This window comes from Ranitomeya imitator, chromosome 3 (assembly GCF_032444005.1).
Source record: "Ranitomeya imitator isolate aRanImi1 chromosome 3, aRanImi1.pri, whole genome shotgun sequence".
Classification (NCBI taxonomy): Eukaryota; Metazoa; Chordata; class Amphibia; order Anura; family Dendrobatidae; genus Ranitomeya; species Ranitomeya imitator.
The window spans coordinates 442,923,809-442,938,708 of NC_091284.1; the positions used below are offsets into that span (position 1 = coordinate 442,923,809).

The 14,900-nt window shown below is 43.9% G+C and overlaps 1 protein-coding gene across 1 annotated transcript in view; it reads right to left on the reverse strand.

The window, feature by feature from the left end:
• Nucleotides 1–6,269: 6,269 nt before the first annotated feature.
• The window catches only part of RFLNB (refilin B), a 48,410-nt gene continuing 39,779 nt past the window's right edge, over nt 6,270–14,900 (reverse strand). The window contains exon 3 of the mRNA XM_069757360.1: nt 6,270–8,887. Coding sequence (XP_069613461.1) covers nt 8,557–8,887 — 331 coding nt within the window. The 3' untranslated portion in view covers nt 6,270–8,556. The remainder of the gene's footprint in view (nt 8,888–14,900) is intronic.

Sequence of the window (14,900 nt, forward strand, 5' to 3'; positions counted from 1 at the left end):
CTCTCATCGCTACAGTACTGATAAACATGTGGATGATAAACATGGTTTAGGCACACAGGGGCTCAGAAGGGAGGGGAGCATTTGGATTTCGGGAACACAGAATTCACTGGATTTCTTTTGGGGGAGCAGTTTCACTTTTTCAGAGCCTTTGTGTACCAGTAACGTGAAAGGCCCCAATATTTCTGTTAAAAGATGACGGACCTAAGTGGAGACTTGCTTTTTCATGGATTGAGTTGAAGCCTTTATTGGGAATATTTTACATAACATTTGGGATCATATTAATCCTGTTGTCTACGCTGAGCACTTACTTTGGGGTTTCCATCTAAATCTCTGAATCACATGCTTCAGATGACACCTCCGACAGATTATTATTATTATTATTATTTATTTATATAGCACCATTGATTCCATGGTGCTGTACATGAGAAGGGGTTACATACAAGTTACAAATATCACATACAGTAAACAAACTAACAATGACGGACTGATACAGAGGGGCGAGGACCCTGCCCTTGCGGGCTTACATTCTACAGGATTATGGGGAAGGAGACAGTAGGTTGAGGGTTGCAGGAGCTCCGGTGTTGGTGAGGCGGTAGCTCCGATGTTGGTGAGGCGGTAGCTCCGGTGTTGGTGAGGCGGTAGCTTCGTTGGTGATGAGGCAGCAGCGGTGTCAGTGCAGGCTGTAGGCTTTCCTGAAGAGATGAGTTTTCAGGTTCCGTCTGAAGGATCCGACTGTGGTTGATAGTCGGACGTGTTGGGGCAGAGAGTTCCAGAGGATGGGGGATATTCGGGAGAAGTCTTGGAGGCGATTGGATGAGGAGCGAATAAGTGTGGAGGAGAGAAGGAGGTCTTGGGAGGACCGGAGGTCACGTGAGGGAAGATATCGAGAGATTAGTTCAGAGATATATGGAGGAGACAGGTTGTGGATGGCTTTGTAGGTCAGTATTAGCAATTTGAACTGGATACGCTGAGGGAATGGGAGCCAGTGAAGAGATTTGCAGAGGGGGGAAGCGGAGGAGTAGCGAGGAGAGAGATGGATTAGTCGGGCAGCAGAGTTAAGGATGGACTGGAGAGGTGCAAGGGTGTTAGCAGGGAGGCCACAGAAAAGGATGTTGCAGTAGTCAAGGCGGGAAATGATGAGGGCGTGCACAAGCATTTTAGTAGATTGGGGGTTGAGGAAAGGACGGATCCTGGAGATATTTTTGAGCTGGAGGCGACAGGAGGTGGAAAGAGCTTGGATGTGTGGTTTGAAGGACAGGGCAGAGTCGAAGGTTACTCCGAGGCAGCGGACTTCGGGTACAGGGGAAAGCATGATGTCATTGACTGCGATAGATAGGTCAAGTAAGGAAGATTTGTGGGATGGAGGAAAGATGATGAGTTCAGATTTGTCCACATTGAGTTTGAGGAAGCGAGAGGAGAAGAAGGAGGATATGGCTGATAGGCACTCTGGGATTCTGGACAGCAGAGCGGTGACGTCTGGGCCAGAGAGGTAGATCTGAGTGTCGTCAGCATAGAGGTGGTACTGGAATCCATGGGACTTTATGAGTTGTCCCAAGCCAAGTGTATAGATTGAGAAGAGTAGGGGTCCTAGAACAGAGCCTTGGGGGACTCCAACAGAGAGAGGGTGGGATGAGGAGGTAGTATGGGAGTGGGAAACGCTGAATGTGCGGTTGGAAAGGTACGAGGCGATCCAGGATAGGGCGAGGTCTTTGATGCCAAAGGAGGAGAGGATCTGTAGTAGGAGGCAGTGGTCAACTGTGTCGAAAGCAGAGGACAGGTCTAGAAGGAGGAGTACAGAGTATTGTCCAGTAGCTTTGGCGGTAAGTAGGTCGTTAGTGATTTTGGTCAGGGCAGTCTCAGTTGAGTGATGGGGGCGGAAACCAGATTGTAGATTGTCGTACAACAAGTTAGATGAGAGGTGGGAGGAGAGTTCAGCATGGACGTGCTGCTCCAGGAGTTTGGAAGCAAATGGGAGCAGCGATATTGGGCGATAGCTGGACATAGCAGTTGGATCGAGGGTTGGCTTTTTAAGGATAGGCGTGATTGTGGCATGTTTGAACGCAGAGGGGAAGGTGCCAGAAGTTAGTGATAGGTTGAAGAGGTGGGTTAGGGATGGGATAAGTGTGGTGGTGAGGTTGGGGAGGAGGTGGGATGGGATGGGGTCGAGCGCACAGGTGGTGAGGTGGGATTTGGAGAGGAGACAATTAAGTCCCCCTTCAGTGATGTTGGATAGGGAGGTTATGGGGTTTGGGCATTGGTCTGGTATACAAAGGGGTTGTGGTGGTTGAACAATAAAGTCTTGCCTTATCTGGTCGATCTTATTTTTAAAGTGTGTGGCAAAGTCCTCAGCAGAGATGAGGGAGGTTGGAGGGGGCAGTGGGGGGCGGAGGAGGGAGTTAAATGTTTTGAATAACTGTTTGGGGTTGTGGGATAGGGAAGATACGAGGGTTGTGAAGTAGGCCTGTTTAGCAGAGGTGAGTGCAGATTTAAAAGCGAGTGTTGCTTGTTTGAATACAGTGAAGTCGTCTTGCGAGTGTGTTCTCTTCCAACGCCGCTCCGCAACCCTGGACACTTGCCTTAGCTTTTTGGTGGTGTTATTATGCCAAGGTTGTCTATTGATACGTCGCGCTCTGCCATGGACGAGAGGGGCAACCGTGTCAATAGCTGATGCGAGAGTGGCATTGTAGAAAGCAGCAGCACTGTCTGTGTCGTGGAGTGAGGATATGGATGCCAGTGGTAGGATGGAGTCAGAGAGTGTGTGGGTGTCTAGGTGTGCAAGGTTTCTGCGTGGGTGCACATGTTGCTGGATATGGATGATTGGTGAGGAGGACAGGGATGAGAAGGTGAGCAGATGGTGGTCGGATAGAGGGAGAGGGGAGGTGGTGAAGTTAGATAGAGAGCAGAGACGGGTGAATACCAGGTCTAGTGTATGCCCATCCGTGTGGGTGGCTGCGGAGGACCACTGAGTAAGTCCAAAGGATGAGGTAAGGGACAGAAGTTTGGAGGCTGTTGACTGAAGGGTATCAATGGGGATGTTGAAGTCACCCATGATGATGGTGGGAGTGTCAGCAGAGAGAAAGTGAAGAAGCCAGGTGGAGAATTGGTCAATAAAGGCAGTGGCCGGGCCCGGAGGTCGGTATATGACGGCCACTTGGAGGTTGGAGGGAGAGTAGATGCGGACAGAATGGACTTCAAAAGAGGGGAGGATAAGGGAGGGAAGAGGTGGGATTGGGTTAGAGGTGCAGTTTGAAGAAAGGAGAAGACCCACTCCTCCACCGTGTTTGTTGCCAGGTCGAGGGGTGTGGGTGAAGTGGAGGCCTCCGTAACACAGCGCAGCAGGGGAGGCGGTGTCAGAGGGTGTTAGCCATGTTTCTGTGAGGCCAAGGAAGGCAAGATTGCAGGAGAGAAAAAGGTCGTGAATCACATGAAGCTTATTGCAGATTGAGCGGGCATTCCAGAGTGCTCCAGAGAGAGGGAGCAGGGGGGTGGGCGTCAGGGGCACGGGTTTTATGTTGGAAAGAGTGCGGAAGTTCATGTTGGATAGTGAGTGATAGGAGGGAGTAGTAATGGGAGGTATGAGATGTGGGGGTCCAGGGATGGGAGATATGTCTCCAGCAGTGAGGAGAAGGAGAGAGAGAGAGCAGGTGGGAGAAAGAGAGTGGCCGACTTGTTTTATGTGTTTTTTGGACAGATTTGAGGTTGAGGAGCAGGTCAGCAGAGGAGGACAGGTGGGGAGGTAAGAGGGAAGGGGAGATGATTATTAGGTTAGGGAGTGTTGGGATTTGTGATAGCGAAGGAGAGAGAGGACTAGTGGAGCAAACAGTGTAGGGGCACAGGTAAACATGGCAAAGAAGTAAGATGGGTTAATAGAAAGCTAGATTCAAGTAATAAGAAGTGCTTACTCGGAAGACACACCCAGAAGAAACAGAACATAGAGTGGGGTCCTGACTCCTGCCGTGACTAACTGCCGTTGAAATAACTGCGGCGTCTGTATGCTTAGCTGCCGTGATGCTTTGCTGCAAGGGATGCGCGTGCCTGACCCCACACGCGTGCACCCCTTAAGATGCTACTAAATTTATAGGACTGACTAAAGGATCAGGTGAGAGGGATTGTGGGTCCTTATTTGGGATAAATTAGCAATTGGCCAACACCCCGGGGGAGGTTACAAGATCAAAGGCACTAGACCTGGCTGGATCCAATCACTATAATGAGGCAGCAGAGTTACTCTGGCCTCTGTTCTGCAGTGTCCTTCTTTTCAGAAGTGCACAAAACTGTGGTCGACAGCGCTTTTATACACGCCTAAAAAGACGGACACTGCTGGTTCTTAAGCCAGACAGCATCTACAGTGCCTCCATCTGCCTAATTATAGGGTTCCGTTTGAATCACATATTTTAGAGATTTACACAGAAACCCCAGTGTAAGCTCTCAGCGTAGAGTGCAGGATAAATGCGAGCTGAATCTTACTGCGATCTTTGGGAGGCAGAATGAAAAAAATCAACAACAGATCAAGAATAGTTTTTTTTTATGCCATTCCTCATGCAGTAATTGATTGGATTACATTATTCTTCGGGTCGGTGCAATTACAGCGATACCAAATTTATATTGGATTTTTTATGTTTGGCTACTATCACGCACTAAAAAACACTTTTTTTTTGCAAAAACAAGTTTTTACATTGCCATATTTTGAGAACCATATTTTTTTCTCTATTTCTTTCAACAGAGTCATGTGAGGGCTTGTTTTTTGCGGTATGAATCTGAGTTTTCATTGGCATCATATTTGGGCACATGACATTTTTTGATCGCTTTCTATTTTTGTTCTCTATTTTGTGATTTTTTTTTTTTGTAGTCATCAACTTTCCCTGTCCTAATTGCTGATCTAAGGCTGCCGTCACACTAGCAGTATTTGGTCAGTATTTTACATCAGTATTTGCAAGCCAAAACCAGGAGTGGGTGATAAATGCAGAAGTTGTGCATATGTTTCTATTATACTTTTCCTCTAATTGTTCCACTCCTGGTTTTGGCTTACAAATACTGATGTAAAATACTGACCAAATACTGCTAGTGTGACGGCAGCCTAACACTCTGCCATGCTTTTGCATGGCAGAGTACTAGATCAGCGTCTCGCAGACATGCAGGAGGCGTGTCAGCTCCTTCTCTGAGCAGGAACTTACAAACCACTGTATGTGGGTGACCCTGCGGCCATCTTTCAGCTTGGGATCAACATGTAGACCATCGGCACAAAGCAGAGAAGAGAGGGAGCTCCCTCTCTGTCTAAGCTAATCGATGTCGCTGTCGCTATTGACAGCGCCATCAGAGGGGTTAAACGCCTATGATCTGTGCTACCACTATATGTGGGCGTTTCTGCACGATAATATATAGATGACGCTCGCTGATGATCGCACCGACTCTGCGAGTGAGCCAACATAATTATTGCACCGTACATGTACAGCGATTTGCGGAAGCTTTAGCCGTGAAGGGTTTAATAAATAAAAAAACTAATGTGAATGATTCTTTAATGAATTCAGTACAAGATTTAGATTTTGTTTTTAAAAATCATAAATTCATGCCCCCATCAACATTGTTAAATTATAATTAATGTCAACTGTTGTCTAGGAACTGAATTTTCCTTGAATTTTACTAAAATTCCCATTCCTCGGAATATAGAGGTTTCCAATTCATTCTGCACAAATTAATTCAACAAAATGACGGCCAGCTGCAGCCAATATTTTGCTGAACTGTTGTAGGTCAGTCAAAATGGCAAAAGAAATACTCACCTCACAGATCATCTGTCCCAACAGCCCACTGCCTGGTTCTGCACACATCTTCTTCAGCCCAGGCCATGTCTTCTGACTTGTTTAGGCCTCTGACATCACTGTGTACCTTTGCCATTGGCAAGTGTTACCGAAGTGACAAAGTAATGACACGACACATAGTGTTGGCAGAGGCCTAGTCGAGCTGGAAGTCACATTGGAGATTAAACTAGACAATACGGAAACGCTCAACCAGAAAAGGCGAGAAGAATTAGTGAGGATGGCCAGATCCCAGGCTGTGGAGATAGTTTTTAAATCCATACATTTATTATGCTCTGGGGTCTGGAGACCATAACAATAGTAATAACGTGGCAGAAGATCAAATTTCACTTTAAAATCTGTGCAACACATTGTGCCCTTGCGCTTCGATTCTTTGACCCATCACATAATTGTACACCTGGCATTATTACTGTCTTGCAATAACATTTATGTAAATGAAACATATATGAATAAATATAATTTCATGTTTGACCAGTTAAGTGCTTTATTTAAGCAAAGGATAGAGATGTAAAATTAAAAATGATATCCAATAACCAAATAGCAGTTCTCACAGCAATAAATGACCATACAAGTTTCCCCTAGGGGTAATCCATATACCGTGTGTATTTATGCTAAACAGTTCATATTTTATTGCATACAGTACAGACCCAAAGTTTGGACGCACCTTCTCATTTAAAGATTTTTCTGTATTTTCATGACTATGAAAATTGTGAATTCCCACTGAAGGCATCAAAACTATGAATTAACACATGTGGAATTATATACTTAACAAAAAAGTGTGAAACAACTGAAAATATGTCTTAAATTCTAGGTTCTTCAAAGTAGCCACCTGGTCACCGGAAATGTTTTTCACGTCACAGGTGTGCCCTGTCAGGTTTAGTAAGTGGGATTTCTTGCCTTATAAATGGGGTTGGGACCATCAGTTGTGTTGAGCAGAAGTCTGGTGGATACACAGCTGATAGTCCTACTGAATAGACTGTTAGAATTTGTATTATGGCAAGAAAAAAGCAGCTAAGTAAAGAAAAATGAGTGGCCATCATTACTTTGATGAATGAAATCAAGGTCAGTCAGAAAAATTGGGAAAACTTTGAAAGTGTCCCCAATTGCAGTTGCAAAAACCATCAAGCGCTACAAAGAAACTGGCTCACATGAGGACCGCCCTAGGAAAGGAAGACCAAGAGTCACCTCTGCTTCTGAGGATAAGTTTATCCGAGTCACCAGCCTCAGAAATCGCAGGTTAACAGCAGCTCAGATTAGAGACCAGGTCAATGCCAAACAGAGTTCTAGCAGCAAACACATCTCTACAACAACTGTTAAGAGGAGACTTTGTGCAGCAGGCCTTCATGGTAAAATAGCTGCTAGGAAACCACTGCTAAGGACAGGAAACAAGCAGAAGAGACTTGTTTGGGCTAAAGAACACAAGGAATGGGCATTAGACCAGTGGAAATCTGTGCTTTGGTCTGATGAGTCCAAATTTGAGATCTTTGGTTCCAGCCACCATGTCTTTGTGTGACGCAGAAAACGTGAACAGATGGACTCTACATGCCTGGTTCCCACCGTGAAGCATGGAGGAGGAGGTGTGATGGTGTGTAGGTGTTTGCTGGTGAAACTGTTGGGGATTTATTCAAAATTGAAGGCATACTGAACCAGCATGACTACCACAGCATCTTGCAGTGGCATGCTATTCCATCTGTTGTGCGTTTAGTTGGACCATCATTTATTTTTCATCAGGACAAAGACCTCAAACACACCTCCAGGCTGTGTAAGGGCTATTTGACCAAGAAGGAGAGTGATGGGGTGCTAAGCCAGATGACCTGGCCTCCACAGTCACCAGACTTGAACCCAATTGAGATGGTTTTGGGTGAGCTGGACCGCAGAATGAAGCCAAAAGGGCCAGCAAGTGCTAAGCATCTCTGGGAACACCTTCAAGATTGTTGGAAGACCATTCCCGGTGACTACATCTTGAAGCTCATGAAGAGAATACCAAGAGTGTGCAAAGCAGTCATCAAAGGAAAAGGTGGCTACTTTGAAGAACCTAGAATAAAATACATATTTTCAGTTGTTTCACACTTTTTTGTTAAGTATATAATTCCACATGTGTTAATTCATAGTTTTGATGCCTTCAGTGTGAATTTACAATTTTCATAGTCATGAAAATACAGAAAAACCTTTAAATGAGAAGGTGTGTCCAAACTTTTGGTCTGTACTGTATATGAACCACGAACCATGTAGCCTGTCATATAATTATATCATCTTCTATGTTGATAATATGATGTTTATAATGTTTTTAATATGCCAAACACTGGATGCCTATTATTTGTATTATTGCCCACTTGAAAAAAGTAAAATATGGCATTGAGCAGACCAAATTATTTTACAGTATTTTACAGTAGCGTAAAGTACATTTCTGTGATGCAGTTGGAGTGACGTATATTGTTTGTGTCTTGCTCAATTCTTTTAGTTTTCATAGTAAGGTATTTAAGTTCCTAGTCCTATAGATGTCCCAAGGCTTTAGACAATGCTTTGAAAAAGTTCTATAAAAAGTATCGCCAGTTATTCTGCGGAATGAAGTTACCCAAGGAAGGTTTCAGATTTCGTACTAGGTATGTATTTTCTGAGTGAAAGACATTCATATATACTTTCATCATCTTAAAAAGTACTTCTGTAGGTTCTGCCAGTTTGAAGTTATTCAAAGGTTCATTGTAGATCTCTAAGGCAGAGAGGTTGGCATTGGACACTCAAACGATCAGTATTCATCCAGAAAGCATTCATTGCCCACATGTTCAGCTGACTCGAGTTCTACACTAGAGAGAAAGCGCCTCATACACTTCTTGCAGTTGTAATCCAGAGTAGTAGTATACACAGTTTTTGTGTGCTTTGGATAGACAATTGTGGTGCTCATGAATCTCTGGGGCTTGTTCTTTGGTTCAAAGTGAACTTCAGCTCTGTAGTTTCGCCATGTACAGTTAGGAATGCAGATTACAGTCTGACTACATGAAGAGACTCCCAGTCCTACCGGCATGTATATATTGTCAATGAAATGCCTATCAGAGTCATATTTAACGGAAGACGTATACCTGAAAAGAGAGAAAGCTGAACGTTAGTACTACATCAGTAAAATACAGCCAGACTCATAGAAGGCAGAGGGCATAGTAAAGGCATATGCTGGATCATCTGTAATATTTATATATTTTACTCCATATTTGATCATACTCTATTAATCACATCATGAAACAGTAGCTAGCTTTGGAGACAAACATACACCTTATTGATCTAAGTGAAAACTATATAATTGAGCATTTGCTGTTGAATTCCCTCATATAGTACAATAGATCACTGGGGTTCTGAACAATGTACCACCATCTTATCAGTTTATCATCGAGGTACTCTTCCAATAGAGAGGGATCATCCAAAGCATCCAATATTCCACATCTATCTTAAAAAAGCACTTCAAACTAAAATTTTCAGCTAACTCTTTTAAATATGCATGTGATGTAGTGTAGGTGCTCTAAAATACTTACCGATTGCCATCTTCCCCTGTGTCTGCATTGCTCAGGTCTCTTTCTGAGTCACTCGACTTTAATGAAACCAGCCAGATGCACATGGGTTTATGTGTGGATCGGGAGCCATTTTCGCAATGCACAGTGGTATGTTAAAGTTTGGGCACCCCTGGTCAATATTACTGCTATTGTGAGCAGTTAAGCAAGTTAAAGATTAAATGATCTCTAAAAGGCCTAAAGTTAAAGATGACACATTTCCTTTGTATTTTTGGCCAAATATAAATACCATATAAGCTCGTGTATAAGCTTTTAAGCTTTTAATTTTTTTGTGCTGAAAACATCCCCCTTGGCTTATACACGAGTCACGGTACAGAAAGCCGGTGGGGGAGGGAGCGACAGAACAGCGGGTGCCACGAGCCGGTGCACACATCATACTCACCTACCTGTGCACCCTGGGTGCTGGCACTACATCTCGTTCCGGCCTTCGGAAACTGTCTGCAGCTCTTCCTGTGCTCAGCAGTCATGTGGTACCTCTCATTAAGGTGATGAATATGGACGCGTCTCCACTCCCATAGGGGTGGAGCGCATATTCATTCCCTTACTGAGCTGTACCACGTGACCGCGGAGCACAGGATGAGCTGCAGGCAGGCGCCGGCAGCTGGAACGAGATGCAGTGCCAGCACCCAGGGCACACAGGTAGGTGAGTATGATGTTTTTGTTTGTTTTTTCAATAGGAAACATGCACTCAGGGATAGGGAATAAGGAGGCATACATACAGGGACGGAACTGGGAAGCATGCATACAGGGACTGAACGGGGGAGGCATGCATAAGGGAAGGAACAGGGGAGGCATGCAGACAGGGGCAGGGAAGGGTAGCCATACATAGCAGGACAGGGAAGAGGGAGGCATGCATACAATGACAGGGACAGGGGAGGCATGCAGACAGGGACAGCGATGGGGAGGCATTCATACCAGGACAGGGAAGAGGGAGGCATGCAGACAATGACAGGGACAGGGGAGGCATGCAGACAGAAACAGAGATGGGGAGCCATTCATACCAGGACAGGGAAGGGGGAGCCATGCATAGCAGGACAGGGATGATGGGACAATGAATACCCGGCTTATACTCGAGTCAATAAGCTAACCCATTTTTCCGTGGAAAAAGTTGGTGCCTGGGCTTATACTCTGGTCGGCTTATACTCGAGTATATATTTTCATCCTCTACATTTTAAAAATTACAAAAAAGAAAATAAGTCAATGCAAAATTTTGGGTGCCCTGCATGGTTAGTACCTAGCAGCACCCCCTTTTGAAGGTATCACAGCTTGTAAACAATTTTTCATCCATCCTTCCTTGGAAAATTCTTCCATTTCTGTGAGATTCCTGGGTCGTCTTGCATGCACTGCTATTTTGAAATCTAGCACGGATTTTCAATGATGATCAAATCAAGGGACTGTGAGGCACATTGTAAAACCTTTAGCTTGCGCCTTTTGAGGTAGTCTACTGTGGGTTTTAACATGTGTTTAAGATCATTATCCATTTGTAGAAGCCATCCTCTTTTCGACTTCAGCTTTCTAACAGATGGTGTTATGTTTCAAGAATTTGTTGAAATTTCATTGAATCCATTCTTCCATCTACCCATTAAATGTTGCCCATAACATTCGCTGAAAACAACCCCAAAGCATGATTGATCCCCCATGCTTAAAGGCTTGCGAGATGGTCTTTTACTGAAATTATGTACCTTTTATCTCCATGCACACCTTTGATCCTTGTGGCCAAAGAGTTTTATTTTAACCTCATTGGTCCATAGGACTTGTTTCCAAAATTAATCAGGCTTGGTTAGATGTTATTTTGCATACTTTTTAAGCTGAATTTTATGGTGACAGCGAAGGAAAGGTTTTCTTCTGATGACTCTTCCATGAAGACCATATTTGTGCAGGTTTCTCTGAACAGCAGAACAATATACACAACTCCAGGGTCTGCTCAATCTTTCTGAAGGCCTTTTGCAGTCACGCGGGGGTTCTGATTTGCCTCTCTGGCAATCCTACAAGCAGCTCTCACTGAAATTTGGCTTTGTCTTCCAGACCTTATCTTGACCTCCACTGTTCCTGTTAAATGCCATTTCTTAATTACATTTCAAACTGAGAAAAGGGCAACTTGAAAATGCTTTGCTATCTTCCTGTAGCCTTCTCCTGCTTTGTGGACATCCACAATTTTTATTTTCAGTGCTAGTCAGCTGCTAAGAAGAATTCATGGCTGCTGTTTTTTTTGGCACAAAGTTAGAGGACACTGGATTTTTATAAAGCTGGGAAATTTGTATCACCTGGCCTTTCCTAATGGTGATAGTGAAAAAGCCATAACTCTAACAGGCTAATTAAGGTTTTAAACCTTGGTCAAAGTTATCTAAGCACACAGATCTCCAAGGATGCCAAATCTTTTGCATTGGGCCATTTTCCTTTTTGTAATTTTTAAATGGAAAATATGACTATATATATATATATATATATATCTATATATATATATAGATATATATATATAGCCATATTTTCCATGTAAAAATTATATATTATATATATATATATATATATATATATATATATATATATATATATGCACTGCTAAAAAAAGGGAGCACTAAAATACAACATCCTAGATATCACTGAATGAAATATTTCAGTTGCAAAACTTTATTCATTACATAGTGGACTGTGTTGTGAACAATAAAACCTAAAAATAATCAATGTAAATCACAACTAATATCCCATGGGGGTTTGGAATTGGAATAATGCTCAAAATCAAATTGGAAAATCAAATTACAGGCTGATCCAACTTAATTGGAAATGCCTCAAGACAAGGAAATGATGCTCAGTAGTGTGTGTGGCCTCCACGTGCCTCTATGACCTCTCTACAATGCCTGGGCATGGTACTGGTGAGGCGACATATGGTCTCCTGAGGGATCTCCTCCCAGACCTGGAATAAAGCATCTGCCAACTCCTGGACAGTCTGTGGTGCAACGTGACGTTGGTGGATGGTGCGAGACGGGATTCAGGTATGGGGAATGGGCGGGCCAGTCCATAGCTTCAATGTCTTCACCTTGCATCTTGCTGACACACTCCAGCCACATGAGGTGTGGCATTGTCCTGCATTAGGAGGAAAACACAGGGCCAACCACACCAGCATATGGTCTCACAGCGGGTCTAGGTACCTAATGGCAGTCAGGCTACCTCTGGCGAGAACATGGAGGGCTGTGCGGCCCTCCAAAGAAATGCCACCCCACACCATTATGGACCCACTGCCAAACCGGTCATGTTGATGGATGCTGCAGGCAGCAGATCGCTCTCCACTACATCTCCAGACTGACACGTGTGTCACATGTGCTCAATGTGAACCTGTTGTCATCTATGAAGAGCACAGGACGCCAGTGGCGAATTTCACAATCCTGGTGTACTGTGGCAAATGCCAATCATCCTGCACGGTGTTGGACTGTGAGCACAACCCCCATCTGTGGACATCGGGCCCTCAGACCATCCTCATGGAGTTGGTTTCTAACCGTTTGTGCAGACACATGCACATTTGTGGCCTGCTGGAGGTAATTTTGCAGGGCTCTGGCAGTGTTCCTCCTGTTCCTCCTTGCACAAAAGCTGAGATAGCGGTCCTACTGCGGTGTTGTTGCCCCCCTACGGCTCCCTCCACGTCTCCTGGTGTACTGGCCTGTCTCCTGGTTGCGCTTCCAGCCTCTGGACACTACGCTGACAGACACAGCAAATCTTTTTGCCACAGCTTGCATTGATGTGCCTTCCTGACTGAGCTGCACTACCTGAGCCACTTGTGTGGGTTGTAGAGTCCGTCTCATGCTACCATGAGTGTGAAAGTACAACCAACATTCAAAAGTGACCAAAACATCAGCCAGAAAGCATTGGTACTGAGATGTGGTCTGTGGTCCCCACCTGCAGAACCACTCCTTTATTGAGTGTGTATTGATAATTGCCAATAATTTCCATCTGTTGTCTATTCCATTTGCACAAGAGCATGTGAAATTGATTGTCAAACAGTGTTGCTTCCTAAGTGGACAGTTTGATTTCACAGAAGTTTGATTTACTTGGAGTTATACTCTGTTGTTTAATTGTTCCCTTTATTTTTTTGAGCAGTGAATATATATATATATATATATATATATATATATTTACATATATATATATATATATATATATATATTGCCTAAAATACAAACGAAATGTGTCCTCTTGAACTTTAGGCCTATGGAGCTTCTTTCTGGGGCTCAAGAGGCTTACATTGGTGAAGTACTATTGCCCAACTCAGCAATCTTCATGCGCGCTGGCAAAGGAGCGGAGCACTCACATGACCCCGAAGAGAATAATGCTGGGAACTACTATATCACATACATATTTAGAAAGGATTAGCTGATAACATTTGTCCTGGGAAAGATTCTTTAAGTTATCAGCCTTATCTGTAAACAATGACAGCTCCAGTAGGTTTGGTCCTAGACATTAGCACCCATAGTCCAAACTTGCACAATGTTTTATGACCTATTAGGTATAATATGTAACAAAATATGGATTTCTTAGCTGTCTGGTAACTGGAACTATATACCGTACTAATTTTAGTACTGTTAAAAAAAGAGCAGGCCATACTTGTGCAGTTTCTTGCAATTAAAATTAACAAGTAACAGAAACCTAAGAGTAAAGCACTTGGTAGGCAATAGGTAGGTGCTGTTGTTCTAGCTACATTTAGAAATTCTCCAGTCTATACTAGTATGTATGTATGAAATAGACATGTGTCTAGTTCAGACCTGGCAAAGTTCGGTCCGAGCGCAATGTCCAGCCCTTTGTCTTTTCCTGTCTGACCCGGGGCCACCCCTTTGCCCAGCATCTCGATTAAACTGGTGCCTGCATCAGATACTGGTGAATTCTACAGTAGATGCAAGAGCCATTGGCTTCTTCTTCCACCATTCAACCTATTCGTCTGCAACTCATTGTAGCAGCGGAGATGATGTTACTAAATTATAACTGCTGTTTGGAGCCTCAGTCTACACAGTGCATAGACCAAAGCAGTAAGTACATCAGGGGAACATGGCTGTATTTGGCGGGGGGCCTGTGGGGGCCATTATATTGCTTGTGAGTGGACTGTGGGATCCATTAGTCTCTAGAGGCACCATACTCTTTGAAGTAGACTGTAGAGGGGCCTTGTTACTGTGTGTGAGGGCCATGATACTGTGTGCGTGGAGGGGGACTGTGGGGTCCATCATATTGTGTGTGTGCGTGGGGCATTGTATTGACTGAGGGCTATGATATGATGTGTGGCGGCCATCATACTGTGTGGGAAATGTAGCTCACAATACAAGGGCTGAATAATGGGAGCAGTATGATTTATTGCTTTCAATAAACACGCAGCAAATTATATGGTTTTATTAGTTGCTAAAGGTAAGAATACATGGTAAAATAAGCAGCCCATCATAACATATATTAGCAATACACTTAGATTCTGCTCAATATTAAAGGGATGTTCTCAAGTTTAAAAGTTAACCTTTGGATAGGGGATAACTTTCCGATCAATGGAGTTCATGCACACTAC